Source organism: Poecilia reticulata, chromosome 4 (assembly GCF_904066995.2).
Source record: "Poecilia reticulata chromosome 4, P_reticulata-male-v2, whole genome shotgun sequence".
NCBI classification, from domain to species: domain Eukaryota; kingdom Metazoa; phylum Chordata; class Actinopteri; order Cyprinodontiformes; family Poeciliidae; genus Poecilia; species Poecilia reticulata.
In genome coordinates this window covers 24,273,704-24,289,185 of record NC_088833.1, presented here as the reverse complement: position 1 = coordinate 24,289,185, position 15,482 = coordinate 24,273,704, and the positions used below count along the sequence as shown (strand labels likewise).

The 15,482-nt window shown below is 41.1% G+C and overlaps 1 protein-coding gene across 1 annotated transcript; it reads left to right on the top strand.

Annotated features, from left to right (window-relative positions):
- The first annotated feature begins 1,116 nt into the window (after positions 1-1,116).
- On the top strand, positions 1,117-14,140 carry myoc (myocilin). Its single transcript, XM_008407353.3, has 5 exons — positions 1,117-1,926; positions 6,107-6,172; positions 6,680-6,772; positions 11,840-12,051; positions 12,733-14,140. The coding sequence occupies exons 1-5, from the start codon at positions 1,431-1,433 to the stop codon at positions 13,312-13,314; spliced, it is 1,449 nt and encodes a 482-aa protein (XP_008405575.2). The 5' UTR covers positions 1,117-1,430; the 3' UTR covers positions 13,315-14,140.
- Positions 14,141-15,482: the final 1,342 nt, after the last annotated feature.

The window sequence follows — 15,482 nt, the reverse complement described above, 5'->3', positions numbered from 1 at the left end:
ACATTTTTTCTCCTTTTTTAGCTTTAGCTACTTTTGTTCCCATGTTACTACTGTTGACGCCGCCTTTCTCAGCGAGTAAACTAAAAGTTTTCATCCCGTTTCGGGCGTTCAGGCCCTTCGCGACCCAGAAATGCTTTGGACATCACGGCCGGTCGGGTCAGCAGAGATGGATGGATGAGAAGTTTGTGCACATGAAAGAAAGGTGAAGTAAAAATGTGAAGAGCAAGAGGAGAGATACCGTGTTAAATAAAGTGAGCGTAAAAAAAAAAAAAAAAGCTAATTTAAGTTGTTTTAAACATGAAAGAGTATAAACGCATTGCAGAGACAGCGTGGAGTCCGAAGCACACTTCACACCTAAGAGTCTCAGCTCTGAGGGACACGGTGTGCTGGGGGTCAGCGTCCTATCCGATCACCAATGCCCCCCCAACCAGATGTAAGGAGACACTGGTTCCTCAGGAGGAAACTGTGTCCAACAGGGATCATGTATCGCCACCATGTTGGACTCAGACCTTACAGGGGTAGTTGAAGGAAGGTCCTGTTGAAAGGTTTTAAGTGTGATAACCGTCTTGGCGATGCTGGTGATTATTTACTGTGGAAGTTGGAGGTGGAGCCAGTCAACTTGACTACACATCATTTATGACGCACTACCTCCAAACTCCATTTCACGCTTAAATAATCATCAGCTTTTTTTTTGTGCTTTTTTTTTTTGTAAATAACCGTTTAACTGGCGTCTGCGTACACTGCTGAGACGTTTTACGCTGGAAGCAGTTCAACTCCTGACTTAGGTGTTCAGCGTCTGGGATCAAATAATCTGTTGTTATACCAAATACTGAAGCCAAAAGAATAATTTACTACAACTGTTTGTAAACTTTTAACAAACCCTTTCAAAAAAAAAAAAAGTTAATTTTTTTTATTTAAATTTCTGAGAAATTGAAGTTTTTCCAGATAGTATCTTCAAAAATATGAAAAATCCCAACTATAACAAAGCGTCTGATTTAACATCCTAAAATCCCAAAACATAATTTTGCAAATTTAGCATCATTCAAAAAAAGTCATGTTTTTGTCCTTTTCCCTTCACCTTTTCCTTTCCCCCCCTTTCCCCTCCCTCTCTTCCTTTCACCTCTCTTCTCCTCCCTGTTTTCCAGTTTCCCTCCTTGTGTCCCTTCCAGACTGTATAAATATCTGAGAGCAGTTGGGAAGAGCTCAGTGTTGCAGAGCTGCTCATAGAAGAGAGAACAAGACAAGGGGAGAGGGCACAAGACGACCTGATAAGAGAAAAACCTCCGAGTTAAATCTGGAAATTGGCTTGGATAAAAAAAAAAAAAAGTTATAATAATAAATTTGCACAGGAACAGAAAGTTGGATTGTGGGGAAACAAACAAAAAAAAGACTAAAGATATTAGTATAAATTGCTCAGGCGTGTCTGAAAGATGTTCTTCCTCTCCTGGCTGTGCATATGTGGTCTCCTGCTGCGAGGTGATGCCCAGGACCGAGCCTCCCTGTGGAGGGGGAACGACCGGAGCGGCCGATGCCAGTACACCTTCACCGTGCCCAGCCCCGCGGAAGCCACCTGCCCACAGGCTGGAGGTCCGGAGCTGGACGGCCTGAAGGCCAGGCTCGGCGTGCTGGAGGCTCTGGTGGCCCAGCTTGGCGGGAGGGACGTTCAGCTGCGGGGAGGTCAGCAGGGGGCCGCTGCCAGACCGCAACCCGAGCTCCAGGAGGCTCTCAACCGAGTGGTGTCGGAGAGGAACCTGCTGCAAGGGGAGAAAGAGAAGCTGCAGAGGGAGCTGGACACGCTGAAGCTCAGGATGGAGGAGATGAGGCGGGAGACGGAGAGGCTGAGGAGCAGACCCTGCCTGTCGCAGAGCCCAGTTGCAGCTGCCACCGCCACCCAGCAAGACTGGGGCAGAGGCAGACTGGCTGCTGGTAAGAGACGATACACACAAAACAAACCCCACCATCTGCTTAAATGTTGATCTAGAATATTAAAAAACTGCATCATAAAATTCATTTCTGATTTTAAAAATGTTGCTTATTTTTCCACAATTTGTGATCCGCATTCATTTATCAAACTTATGCCAAATGTATTGTTTTTGATACATGCATTTCTGATAACTTTAATTGATCACAAATGTGTATCTAGCTTGTTAATCCTACATCATTAAATGTTGCACTTTTTAAGCAGATGTTTCTGAAACCCCTAAAAAGAGGGTAGCTTTCTCAAAAAGAAAAAAAAGAAAAAAGAAATCTGCTGTATCAGATTCTCAAGCTGTCTCATCCTCCAGGTCCTGTAGAGGACAGGTGTCATTTTTATTCAAAGACCCACTGTGGCTGTGCACAGCTAATAATAAACAGTTTGCACGGATTACTAAGTTTATTTCCAAGGAATGAGAAGATGTTAACTAAAAAAATGGTTTTAGTCATACAGCAAAAACGAACAAAAAAAAAACCATAATTATCATTGACAGCTTTACAGAAAAACTGGTCAAAATGTGTTATTTCTTTTTTTACTTATTCATGTAAATTCCATCCATCATTGTACAATGTGCCATTTAGTGGATACCTAATTTATTCTGTTTATACTGAAAACTTTTAGATTTGAATACATTTTGATTGGAATTTGACATTTATCTCTATTGTCATTGTCACTACAGCTAATCGGTGTAGCAATATTAATAATTAAACATGTATTTTGTCCAAAGCATTTAAACAGCAAAGTTTATTATCTCTGACTCGTTGCATCAGGGCTTTTAAGGGTTAAAAACCAGAAATGGATGACCTCCATGTTTTCATGCCACATACATCTTTGTGTGTTTGTGTTTGCATGGTAATGTTTTGGTTTCCCCTTTATACAGCAGAGACCTCTGGGCTCAGGTTTCCCCCCTCACCCCCCCCAGCTGTCCCGTCTTCCTGCCTTTACTTTTAGAAACGCTGGAGGGCGGCCACAGAGGATCAGCTTCATATTTAAGGGCAGACCCTGCTGTCTTTATGGCTGGTGTTTCCCCACTCAACATGGCGGGAAATGCGCGCTAGCGGCCCTAAAAGGAGAGAGCACGAGGAGGATGATGTGCCCCGGGGCAAATTCTTCCCCTACCCCTCCACCTCCCCGTCCTCCTCCTCCTCCTTTAGTCGCCGCTCCTCCTTTACTTCCCAGCGAAGCGTCTCTCTGTTTACCCACCTGGAATTCTGCATCATTGGCTTTTAACATTGAGATTTCCTGGACCGATAAATCTTTTTTCCCGTCGTCCTACAAAACCAGCTCACCCCCGTCTGCTTCGGGATGCTTGTATACCTCCTACATCCGCTCAGCTATGGGTGTAGCTCCTCATGTTTTCACCCGCAGACTGAAATACACAGGGAGGGCCCCCTAAGGGTGACAGGCAGATGCCGGATAGATCAAGCTCAGAGCGAGGCTCGTGGGACCAGAGCAGACAGAGAGAGAGAACATAAATCAAGCCACTTTGGCTTGTAGGGAAGAGTGAAACCCTTGACAGGAGGATTTTTATCTCTCACAACTCCCTCAGTATTTCTGTGACCTTTTTAAACAGTTAAAATATACGAGTTGATGGTCTCTGATTGTTATGTTTTGCTTTAAAAACAGGCTTTTAAATACAGTTGACAGCACAAGTGCTAACCCTACGCTGCAAACGGTATTAATCTTCCTTATATGAGGCCTGGCCTGCTGTGCTCAGTCGAATTTACAAGACTGAGGATCGCCGAGGTACGACATATTTCAGAGTTTTACGACTTTAAATCGAGATCGAAAAGGGAGGCACGATTTGCACCAAATTCCTTTCTAGATTACAATGGGTCACAGTGATTTCTGAAAGTGCTGCCAAGGCATAAGACGGTTGTTGATGTTGCTGCAGCAGCATTGATTCGTGACTTTCAAAAAATACAGTTTTTACTCGCAACACCTCAAAAAAGGTGGCAGGATAGAAGAGAGCACACGGGATGAAAAAAGAAGAGAAAAAAAGACACATATCTGGAGGAGTACCGGATGAAGAAGGAACTTCAGCAATAGAGTCATTATTTAAGTAACTTGTCGATACAGTCTGTATCTTTCAAATCTGTTAACACCCAAAGAAAGTTTTCAAAATGTTCACAACCATAAATGTCTGGATTTGTTTTTTTTTTGTTTTGTTTTCTTATGGTAGAGACCAACACAAAGTAAAGCACTATTGTGAATTGGAGGAAACAAATAATCTGAAAAGTATGTAATACACCTGTATTAAGCCTCTTCACTCAGACACCCCGAAATAAAATTCTGTGAAACCAAATCAGTTATCAATGTACCACAATCCAACGGGAGATTTAGAGCTGAAGGGACAATGGATGGAGTTAAACATGGGACATTCCTGGAAGCAGACATCTTGGATGACAACGAGAACTTTATCCAAATGATTTAGCTCAGAGCATTTTCATGTCAAAGAACGTCCCAGTCAAAGTCCGAACTTAAATCTTCGTGAGAACCTGTGGAAAGGCCTGAAAATAGATGTTCACATCGGCTCTTTGCCTAATCTGACTGAGGTTGAGCTATTTTTGCAAGACTAAAAACAGGGTGATTTAGGCCTCTAGATGTGCAGAGACATTAACTTACAGCTGACTTCTGAAGCCGATCAGCTGTACTCATTTTTAAAAGTGCTATCCGGATTTGAGCCTGTAATCAAATGAATGCTAAACTTTTCAGACTTTTCCCCAAAAGTTACGAATACAACACTTAATTCCATTTCACAGTTACGGACTATTTTGGTTTGGTTTGTCACATAAAATCCCCAAACCACAAACGCTTCCCAAAACTCCGTCGTAAAGCAAGGAAACGAGACAAAGTTTACGAGCGACCGATACTTTTTGCGCCCGTTTAGTTTTTCCGACAGCACCTGTTGGTCATCATCTGCCCCATTTACGGACCTGCTGCTTCTGTTCATTAACGGGGAAAAAAATCAACATCAGCTTCCAGATGTTGAGGCTTAATGCTCTCCGCGTCGTCAGGGTTCGCTGCCTGCCTGACACGGCGGAACGTTTTTGCGCAACATGCTTGTGCGATAAGCTACGGAAAAAAATAAAATGAAATCCCATGTGGACTCACACACCAACAGCTTTCACCGGAACACATCCAGGCGTCTCACTTTCTCGTTTGTAATCAACGCTGTGTTTAGACCATGAGGAGTCTCCATACGGAGCTGTTTACAGTTTGTCAGATTCAGTTTGACAGGGTTTACGTTTCACTGTAATGGTTTTGGAAGGTAAACAAGCTGAAAAAAAAAAAAGAAAGACAAAAAAAGGGTTGGAAGGAATCTAGAGAGCAAAAATATAACAAAGACATAGTGGTATCTGAAAGAGATACGGAGCTTTTTAGCGGTAATCACACCCACTTAACTATAGTCATGCTTTGTCCACAACCACACCCTGTGTTTTAGTTTTGTGGATTCCACATCACAGACTAACACAAAGTAGTTTGTAATGGCGAACAAAAATAATAAATAGCTTATATTTTGTTTCAAAGAAATAATGGGAAACTGTGCAACTAGGTGACTTTCCACATTCCCCTAATTAGGCAAAAACACCTAAAAGTTGAGCACTAATTTATAATTAATATCATCTCAAACAGATCCAATTTATACACAAGATTATATAATCAAATTGATTCATTCACACAGACTGATTCAAATAGATTATACATGTTTCCACTTCAGTCCCAGTCGTAATCCACAGCAGTAACGATCACATGCGAAAGGAGTTCTGCTTTAGAGACCAGAATCAAACTCTTTGGCCTACGTGGCAGAAAACATGATCTTCATGGTGAAACATGGCAGTGGCAACATCATGCCGTGGGAGCGGCTTCCTTTGAATGGAGCCAAATAATAGGAAGGAAACTGGTCGTAGGCTAAAAAACCAACTCCAAACATAGTCACAAATACAACTGAACGGTTTCGATAAATGTGTGACCATGTGTTAGAATGACCTAGTCAAAGTACAGAGCCAGATCCAGTCTTGTTCAGTTCATCGGGTGGTTTGAAACACACTCCAAGGCACTCTGCACAGAGTACACAACCTTGCGACCTGCAACACGGATCGGTGAGCTGTGGTGTGTCTGTGTGTTTAGGCTCCAGTCAGATGTCCCACCTCATGACGAGGCCCAACCGGCAGGGCGACAGCAGCAACCTGAGAGGTGAGGCCGGTTTTTTTCTGCAGAACATTCCCTTCCAGAGACCGCACTGTAGAAACGCAAAATGTAGAGCAAGTATTTCTGGCCTAGTTTTTAGAGCAAATATCTTAGTACACTTGAAGTAGGACAAAACTTGACTTGCAAGCAACTTTTCAGCAAGAAACAGGAGCTTGTTTTGAAGCAATAATTCCTCAATATTCATTAAAAAATACTAATTCCACTGGCAGATTGTTTCACTTGTATGATGGGGGAAATGTTATAAGTGACAACAAATCTGCCAGTTGAATAAAAGCATATTTTAAAAAAAATCAATATTGAGGAATTACTTACACTAAACAAGGTCCTATATGTTGCTGAAAATGTACTTGTAAGTTAATTGTCTTATTGCAAACTTGACTAAAAATACTTGGTAACATTTTTTTTTTCTCAGATGTTAATCCCTAACAATTCTTATTTTAATGAATGTTGCAATTATTTGTATGTAAATCAGTGTATCTCTTGTTGGTTCAGATTCAGCCTGGCCACATGGAGCCCAGGGCTTTCAGGAACTGAAGGCTGAGGTGACCGAGGTGCCTGCACCAGACGCCAATGTCGACAACACAGGTGTTTATTCTTTAGCCTAAAACTAGCTAAACACACGGGATGTTCTCCAAGCGCACCAACCCAAATCCAGCTTTTTTTTTGAGAGAGAGAAAGAATATCATACACAAGAAGCCAATGTGTCCATAAAAAGACATAAAAGAAGCTGAAATTTAAATACAAGCCCCGTTTCGTCCTCCTCCGTTGGTGTGACCGGGCAAACATGACACTCACCCCTCCTGCTGACAGCCTCAAAGCAAATACGACTATTAATACCAAGGCATTCAGGGTGAGAATACCGACGTCATGCCGAACCGTCGGTGTGAGGCGCCCTCTGAGTTTCATGTTTGCCTCATAAATGAAAAGGGAAAGCACCTTTAACAAGGCTGTCGTTTAAAGTAGCTGTTAAGCGTTTCCTCGGGTGGGCTCCCCAAACCACACCCTGCGTCTCCCCTATAGGGGAACGCAAAGAGTCGACGCGGCGCATCTTTCCATCTTAGTTGAGACCAAAGCGCTCCGAGGCAACATAGTAATGGGTGTATTTATAAGACGTATTGCCATCCAATCTTAAATCTGGGGCTACATCCGGAACCCAAGAGGAAGGTGGTATTTTAGGAAGAGATAAAAATAAAGCCAACCATCTCGTTTTCTCTGAAACCCGGGATGAGTTGCGTCACGCAGCCTCTCCTCTGAAGGCGGTGACTCAAGAGAAAACCAAACGGTTGTGTTACCTCCTCGACGCAAGTTTGTTTGAGGATGAAACACGTATTGGCTTAAAAACCACTCTGGTTCCATATTTGGTTCTTAATTTAGAATTATTTGTATATTTATGAATGGAAATTGGGTACAGCATTGACTATTTGTAGAGTATTTTGTGGTTCAATACAAAATTGTGTATATGTGCAAAATATTTGGTTCAATAATGGGTTAGTCTGATCCCGGTCCTTAGCCTTGTTAATTACTCTTGTTGGCCTTTTTTGAAGTTTGATTAATGACCGTTTTGTTGTTTTGTAATTAATTACCCAAAACTTCTCTGGAGTCACTTAAATAAGGTAAAACTAAAGAACAGTGCAGGATGTTAGGATCAGGCTTTATGTCTGTGAGAAGAAACTGTCATGATTTGGTGTTGACGTGGTGAGGAGACCATGCTAACCAGGTAGACATGGTTAAAGTTGATGTTTAATGAGAAATCCAGGAACACAAAAACACAGAGAGCTGACAGACAACATTTGATGAGGACCCGACAAGGAACAAAGATAACAGGTGGACTTAAATACACAGAGAGGGTAATCAGGGAACTAGACACAGCTGGGATCAATCAACAGGGAGGACAGGACATTACAGAGACTCACAGGGGAAAACGGCTCTAGACACAGAAAAACCCCAAACTAAATACACAGAAATACACAGATCCTTTACAGAAAGGTGTTTTATACTGAAACTATGATAGGTCCACTTCATGAACTGTGAACTGAAATAGTAAAACCCTCATAATGTCCACTTTTCCATAGATGGCCTTTTATCTTTAAACAAGAATGTTTGTCCAACAGCAGCATAACGCTCAAATAAAAATAAGGGTAATACAAATTCTTAGTATGATTTTCAAATAAAGTTCAGGTTAATGACTCATTTTCACTAGTCATTATCCTGAACTTCTACCTTGATAACTGGTTTTAGGTTTATTAATCCTATGAATTTAGTAAAATGTTCTTCAAATGTCTGGAAATGCAAAGTTTCGAGTAGATTTTCTTTTAATTTCTGGGGGAGGAGACCACACTAGGACTGTGTCACTCCACAGCTGCTTGTCATTAAAGTTAGCAGATGTTGGCAGGCATGATGTAGTCTTGAGATTCTGTTCCAAACAGAGTTTATGCACCTCTGGAAAACTTCAAAGTTTCTCTGATTTTACTCTTTATAAGTATATGTTTGAGTAAAATGAACGTTGTTCTTTTATTCTATGGATTACTGACAACATGTCTCTTAATTTTGTTTGTGAATGTATGTAAATAAGCAGTTAGATTTAGAAAACTGCACCAACAAATATCTTCTCATGGTGGGAGTGAAGATGGAGGACAGGTGGGAGATTTTCTGGATCTGTGGCTTTTCTTCAGAATCTGAATAGATTTCAGTTCACCTGTAACAAAAACATTTAATTAAAAACCTGCATAATCATCAGCGTGATTTATCCAATCAATCAAAGTTTTGTTCAATGGTACTTGATTATCATATTTCTAAGTGGTCTGTAATACTGTAGTAACTCCTAAACACATTGAAGCAACATAAAGGGATCAAACTGAAGGAAACCATGGACAGCTCTCTCTCTCTCTCTCTCTCTCTCTCTCTCTCTCTCTCTCTCTCTCTCTCTCTCTCTCTTTGCAGCTAATAATTCTAATTACTGCCTTACAAAAACTTTTTACCTGATTCTCTTGGGTTTCTGCTTTGAAGTCTGACATCTTCAGCCAGGCAACATTTCTGTATTACTTTCAAGTTGTCACCTGAAATTACGTGAGAAAAAAACAATCATTACTTTAATCAAATATATTAAAGGAAACATTCAAACACAAACATAATAACGTAAATTAAAAAAAAAAAAAAGTATGACCAACTCTGAGCGTCCTCTTCATCAGAAAAACAGTGTCTTCAGTCAGACACTGTAACACAGACTGCTACAGGAGGTCCTTCCTGCTCACAGCCATCAGCATCAACAACTCTTTGAAGGACCTTGAAATAATAAGATAAACATTAGATCTAACTGGCAATGTAACTAACACTGAATTAAACAGAATATCACCCAGTAGTTTGTGCTGCGATACCAACGAATGTTGTGCTATTAATATGTCCAGCTGCATATTATTTTGTAGTTGATGATCCAGAGAGAAGGAAAAGACAGACAGTGTTTACAGTAGCTCAGGATAAACCACAGGCTCAACAACAACATGCTACTGTGGATCAGACTGAACATTTAGATTTTTTGTTCATCCACAAGAAACCATTAACTAGACAACTTCAGTGCTTACTGGTCCTCTAGATTCTGCTGTCAGTTAGATTCCACCTATGGATTAAAAAGAAATTATTAAATTCAAAAATATTTAACTGATCCCAAAGGAAAATTAAATGGTGTAACTCCCATTACCAGCTGCCTCTCATGACTGAGTTGGAAAATGTCAGTAAGCTTTGCACATTTGACAATACAAAGTATTAAACCTCTCTGTCGTTAGGGGACCCAAATTTGGGTTTATTTATTAATTAAATAAAATAATAAATTCATTTATTAATATATTTGCATTTATTTTCTTTAATCTGGCTTTTTAAAAAGGACAACGTAGAACTCAAGTTTTTAAATGTTATCATTTTATGCGCTGAAAAAGTTAATTCCCACTCAGCTTTACTCGTTGCCAGCAGCTGAACTTCTCCTCAATAGTAGACATGCGGACTGACGCCATGATGTTTTTTCCTACAGCCCTCAGTATATGAACGAAGTGGTCCGTCCACAAACTCTCCTGATTACCTGCTTACCAGTTATGTTGACTCGGTGGCTCAGGACAAGTAACATTAGGGAAAAAAGAGCAGGACTCTTCACGTAGATGAATATTTCTGGTCGAGTCAGACTTGAGAAGTCATGAGATAATAGCGCCACGTGCTCGAAACGATGGAGGACGAAGCTTAGCGTGATACAAAAGCACACAAAAGGCATCGGCAACAAATTATGTGGCTTTTTACGCTTTAACCACGTGCCAGGTTAGAAAAAGAGATTTTGTCAGAAATATTAACCACCATAAAGGTTTTAAATATATTAAAATTCGGCGAACGTCAAGTCCGAACATTTGTTTATTTTTTATTAAGACATAGAATAGACATGTGCATTGGAATAACAGCAAGAGTAACAAAAAAAAATCTTAAAAATTTATTTTGTAGGGAGAAATAAAGCTCTTTGTAATGCCTCCGTTTTTTTTTTTTTGTTTGTTTTTTTTAAAAGTTTTTTAAAGCAGCATTTATAAAAACGTCCGGAAGACGTTCAAGAACGCTCAAACAACATTCGGAAGTATGCACTTTGTATAAGAAGTGAAAAAAAAAAAAAGATAAAAAAATAAAAAATAACAGTCATAAAAGTTTTAAAGATATAAAAACTAAATCGAGTGAAATGACAGCAAAAAAGAAAATTAATTGGGAACGAATGTTCAGGGTGAATGTTCAGACAAAGTTTGCTGAACGTCAGGTCCGAACATTCGACGTTCGACTTTCAGACTACGTTCGCGGACGTCGTGCGAACATTTTCTTGCTAGCTGGGTCGTGGCGCGGTGTGCTGCTGTATGATAGACAGAATGGACCAGGAGATGAACTGCAGACCCGTTAGAACCAGATATCAGCGACTCTTCATCCTCAATCATCTCCTGAGGCTGATATGGTATAAAAAAAATAAATAAAAAACAACAACATTTGGCTATGATTGATTCAGTTTCTTATTGTGATTTTAGTTGACTATTGTGGTTTGATTATTTGCTTAGGATGTTGAGTTTGTATATTTAATAACATTAGCCAAAGTAAGTGGCCATTTAAAGAACAAATCATACTAATAGATTAACTGTGAATAGATAAATATTTCCTACATTAAAAGCGTTTGTTAGGACTTTCTGTGTGTTTTATTCAAAAATGTTTATATATTTTATGAATAATTGTTCAGTGGTCATTTAATGTATTATTTAACTAATATTTTATCAATGTGGTTTACCAGTTTTGATCATCTGACTTCCTATCAATGAAGAAAAATCATGCTATATACATATTTTAACCAGCTAAAAGAGACCAGACTTGTATCATCAGCACCTTTATTCAGAAGGCAATTTGCAATGCAAAATATTATGCTTAGTGATTTTTTGCAATGGGCAGTTTTAAGTGGCAATGCATCTATACCGCAGGCCTGCCAGATTCGGGCCATCCAATGAACGTCAAAGTCTTGTAGAGTGAACACCCCAAAGCTTTGACATGATTTAAAACTTGTCTTTCATCACGGCTTCTGTTGACTTGTGACAACTACATTGAACCTCTTCATCGTTCCCCTCTCTCCCACGTCTCGTCTACCTTGCCCTGCAGGATGCGGGGAGCTGATTTCCGTGGGCGAGCCGGTCACCCACAGGAAGGCTGACAACATCGCAGGTAAATACGGTGTCTGGATGCAGGATCCTGAGGCCGTTTCCCCCTATGGGGCCAGCATGCTCTGGCGCATCGACACGATTGGCACCGAGGTCAGGCAGCTGTACGGGTATGATGACATGGATCAGCTCTCCAAAGGCTTCCCTTCCAAGGTACGTGTAGCAGGGCCTTGCAAAAGTATCCATGCTCCTACCACAATCTAGTGCACTACTAAAGCTGTGCACGCTTATGAAGGGGAAGGGAAATTATACGTATGGTTTTCAGAACTACCTATAATTAAAATCTGAAAGTTGTGACATTTGTGTTGAGCTTCCAAACACAGATAACACAACATAAATCTAGCTTGGTAAAGAGCTTAGTAGTGCCAAGCTTTTTAGTACTGCTATGTAAAATGTGTAGTTTTCCTTTGTACATTTCTAACACGATGCAGGTCTTAAGTTTGTTCATAATGGTCTTAGAAAGGTCTTTAATAGCCTTAATTTTGAGTTAAACATCGCCCTGAGCTCTCTACCACAGCAGTGAGACATGTTGGTGGCAGCATCATGGTAAGCAGATGCTTTTCTACCAAAACAGGAAAACTGGTTAGAGTTGCTGTGGAAAATGAAGGCTGCTAAAGGTTGCAATTTATCTGCAGCTGGGGCAGAGGCTCACCTCCCAACAGGACGTCAACATGACATGTATAAAAATACATTGTTGACTCTTATGGCTTTCTTCTGCAAAACCTCTTGAAAACCATGGGTCTCTTCCCTTCCACTTCATAATTATGTCCTAATTTGTGACAATCAATGCGCTCGGATCAGTTCCAGTTATTGCCTCATGTTTTGCTGTGACAGGTCCTGCTGCTGCCAGACTCACTGGAAAGCACCGGGGCCACGATGTACCGAGGGTCCCTGTACTACCAGAGACGGCTGAGTCGCACCCTGATCCGCTACGACCTGGTCTCTGAGAACGTGGCGGCCCGTCGTGAACTCCCCCACGCTGGCTTCCACGGCCAGTTCCCCTACTCCTGGGGCGGCTACACGGACATCGACCTGTCTGTGGACGAGAAGGGGCTGTGGGCCGTGTACTCCACCAGCAAGGCCCAAGGGGCCATAGTGATCTCGAAGCTGGACCCACACAGTCTGGAGGTGAAGAGGAGCTGGGAGACCAGCATCAGGAAGGCGTCCGTGGCCAACTCCTTCATGATCTGCGGGAAGCTTTACACCGTGGCCAGCTACGCAGCCCGTGACACCACCATCAACCACGTGTACGACACAGCAACCGGCCAGCTGAAGGCCGTGTCCATCCCCTTCAAGAACAAGTACGGCTACAACAGCATGATTGACTACAGCTTGGCCCAGAGGAAGCTGTTTGCCTGGGACAACTTCCACCTAGTGTCCTACGACCTGAGGCTGGGTCGTCAGCAGGCTAACTGAAGCCAACGCCAGTGACTGTTTGCTCACCTGTTCCTGCTTCAGAGACTCACAGTTTTAGACCATAACATGAGCAGCAGTAGCAGAAGTTACAAAACATATGGAAAAGCAAAAAAACTCACAAATAGTCCGTTTCCACCCAATATGTGTAAGAAATTATGCAAAAAAAAATCCTTGTTTAATTAGTCAGGGTGATTTAAAATAGAATAAAATAGTGTTTTGTGACCTGATGCTGTTTTCTGTTTGGTAACTCTAGAGGCATTCTCAAGCAAACCAAAAAAAAATAAAAATTTGTTTTGCCATATTTTACAGCATCCTGACTTAATCCATTGATTTTGTACATAATCTCTTAAAGTGAGTCGGACAAATTGTGGCCCTTTTGTCTTTCCATAGAAAGCTAACGCCAGTTCACCTGTAGGAAAACTACCAACCTCCATAAACATTGGAGACACGGTGCCTCCTGCAGGCCTGCTTTTCCTTTATTCCCGTTCCTTTTTTTGCTGTGGCCTGGTCCACTATGTTGTTTTCAGAGGAATTATTTTTGTACCGCCTTTAATCCATGTATGTGATTTTGTTGTTTTCCGTGTAAAGCTATATATTTGTGAATTAAATAAACCACGAATCAGTTTAACCAAAAACAATGAGATGCATTTGATTCAGTAATGCTATGATGCCAGCTCCTGTGGTTTTACGTGCCCTGCAGTGATTTATCAGCCAACATCCCTCTATAAATCTGCTCCAATACAGCATGTATTGAATATCGCATGTTTTTGCACAGTGTAGTCAATATGTGTCCACAATCCTCATAAAATAAAGTTTATCAACGACGGCCCCGTTTATTATTTCACTTTGAGAAATGTATAGATGGATTAATCAAAGATCGGAAACAATTTCATCCAGCAGGTTTGAACAAGAAAAGGAATTTAAAAGATAAGATAACATGCACCACTTTGTATTTCAGGGTAAAGTGTCTGGCAAACACTTAGTTCACACTATGAGTTTTGTTTAGTGGTGTATCTTCTAAGTTTCTGTAATGGTTTACTGCAACTATTTACAAAGTGTTTAATTAGCATTTTGTTAACTGAACAAATCTCAAAATTAACAGCAGAAAGGCGGATTAAATAGAGATCTATACGACCAAGACTCTTTAAATAAAGTGAGACGACCTCAAAACATTTGTCTTTTTAGCCCATATTAATAATATATGTGCTAAAATTCACTTCAAACTTATGGCAAATATTTATGGGGACATGTTTTACAAATGAAACACGCAAAGACCAGAGGACGGAGACCAGGAAGGGAGGAAGACAGATCGCCACAAGGGGACAATATAAATGAAGATGGAGGCGATGGGACAGGAGGGCCACAAAAATGTATTTGAAAGGATAGAGAAGAAAGGAAAGATGGTATACAAAAAGTCAGAAGGAAGAAAAGATGGGGAGGTATATAAAAAAGAAGACAAGGAATAAGGAAGGGAAGGAAAGGATAGAATGGAGCACAGAGCTGAGGTGTGAGGATAAATAGAAAGGAAGGTGAAAGACAAGAATGTACAGAGACAATGAAAGAAGGGCAAAAACAGAAAGTGATGAGGAAGAAAAAGAAAGAGCAAAGGAACAGGTGTAGAGAAAGACAGGAAGTGAATGACATACACCAATGATAAAAGTAGGAATAAAAAGGTAGAAGCAGCCTCTTGGCGACCGCGGGAGCTCCGGCGACACCGCCCGCCAGCCACTGCACACGCTCTCGCGCAGTTTCCGCACCACCGATATGCCGATATGGAGGCGATATGCACCGATGCGTTCGGCAGCGCTGACGACGGTGGAGATCGACTGATGCAGTGAGGAGATATAGCTGATGGAATAACCTCGGGGGGTGCAGTGGAGTCAAATTACTTCATTTCTGTTAGACAAAATTAAATATTTGGGTTTATTCATCAGAACGTCAAGGTTCTCATTGCCGAGTGTGCCTTGCAGCTGTGGTCAACTGTTCACTGCAGATCAGTAGAGAATTCGCCACAGCTGCTGCTGCTCACGTCCCGCCCAGTGAGGAACTGAGCAGATAATGGAAAAGCTCACTTCTTGGGGTAGAACTGAACCAGATATTAAGTGGTTAGTGCACAAATTCCAGTGGAAAAACTCCTTAAAGGTCTGACATGTTTCATGCGAGGTGCC

What these genes read in the sequence shown, in the direction of transcription:
- myoc (XM_008407353.3), top strand. Translation starts at nt 1,431, where the DNA reads ATGTTCTTCCTCTCCTGGCTGTGCATATGTGGTCTCCTGCTGCGAGGT. An exon ending in CAGAGGCAGACTGGCTGCTG is followed by an intron (nt 1,927 to 6,106) that starts GTAAGAGACGAT and finishes CTGTGTGTTTAG; the next exon opens with GCTCCAGTCAGATGTCCCAC. An exon ending in CGACAGCAGCAACCTGAGAG is followed by an intron (nt 6,173 to 6,679) that starts GTGAGGCCGGTT and finishes TTGTTGGTTCAG; the next exon opens with ATTCAGCCTGGCCACATGGA.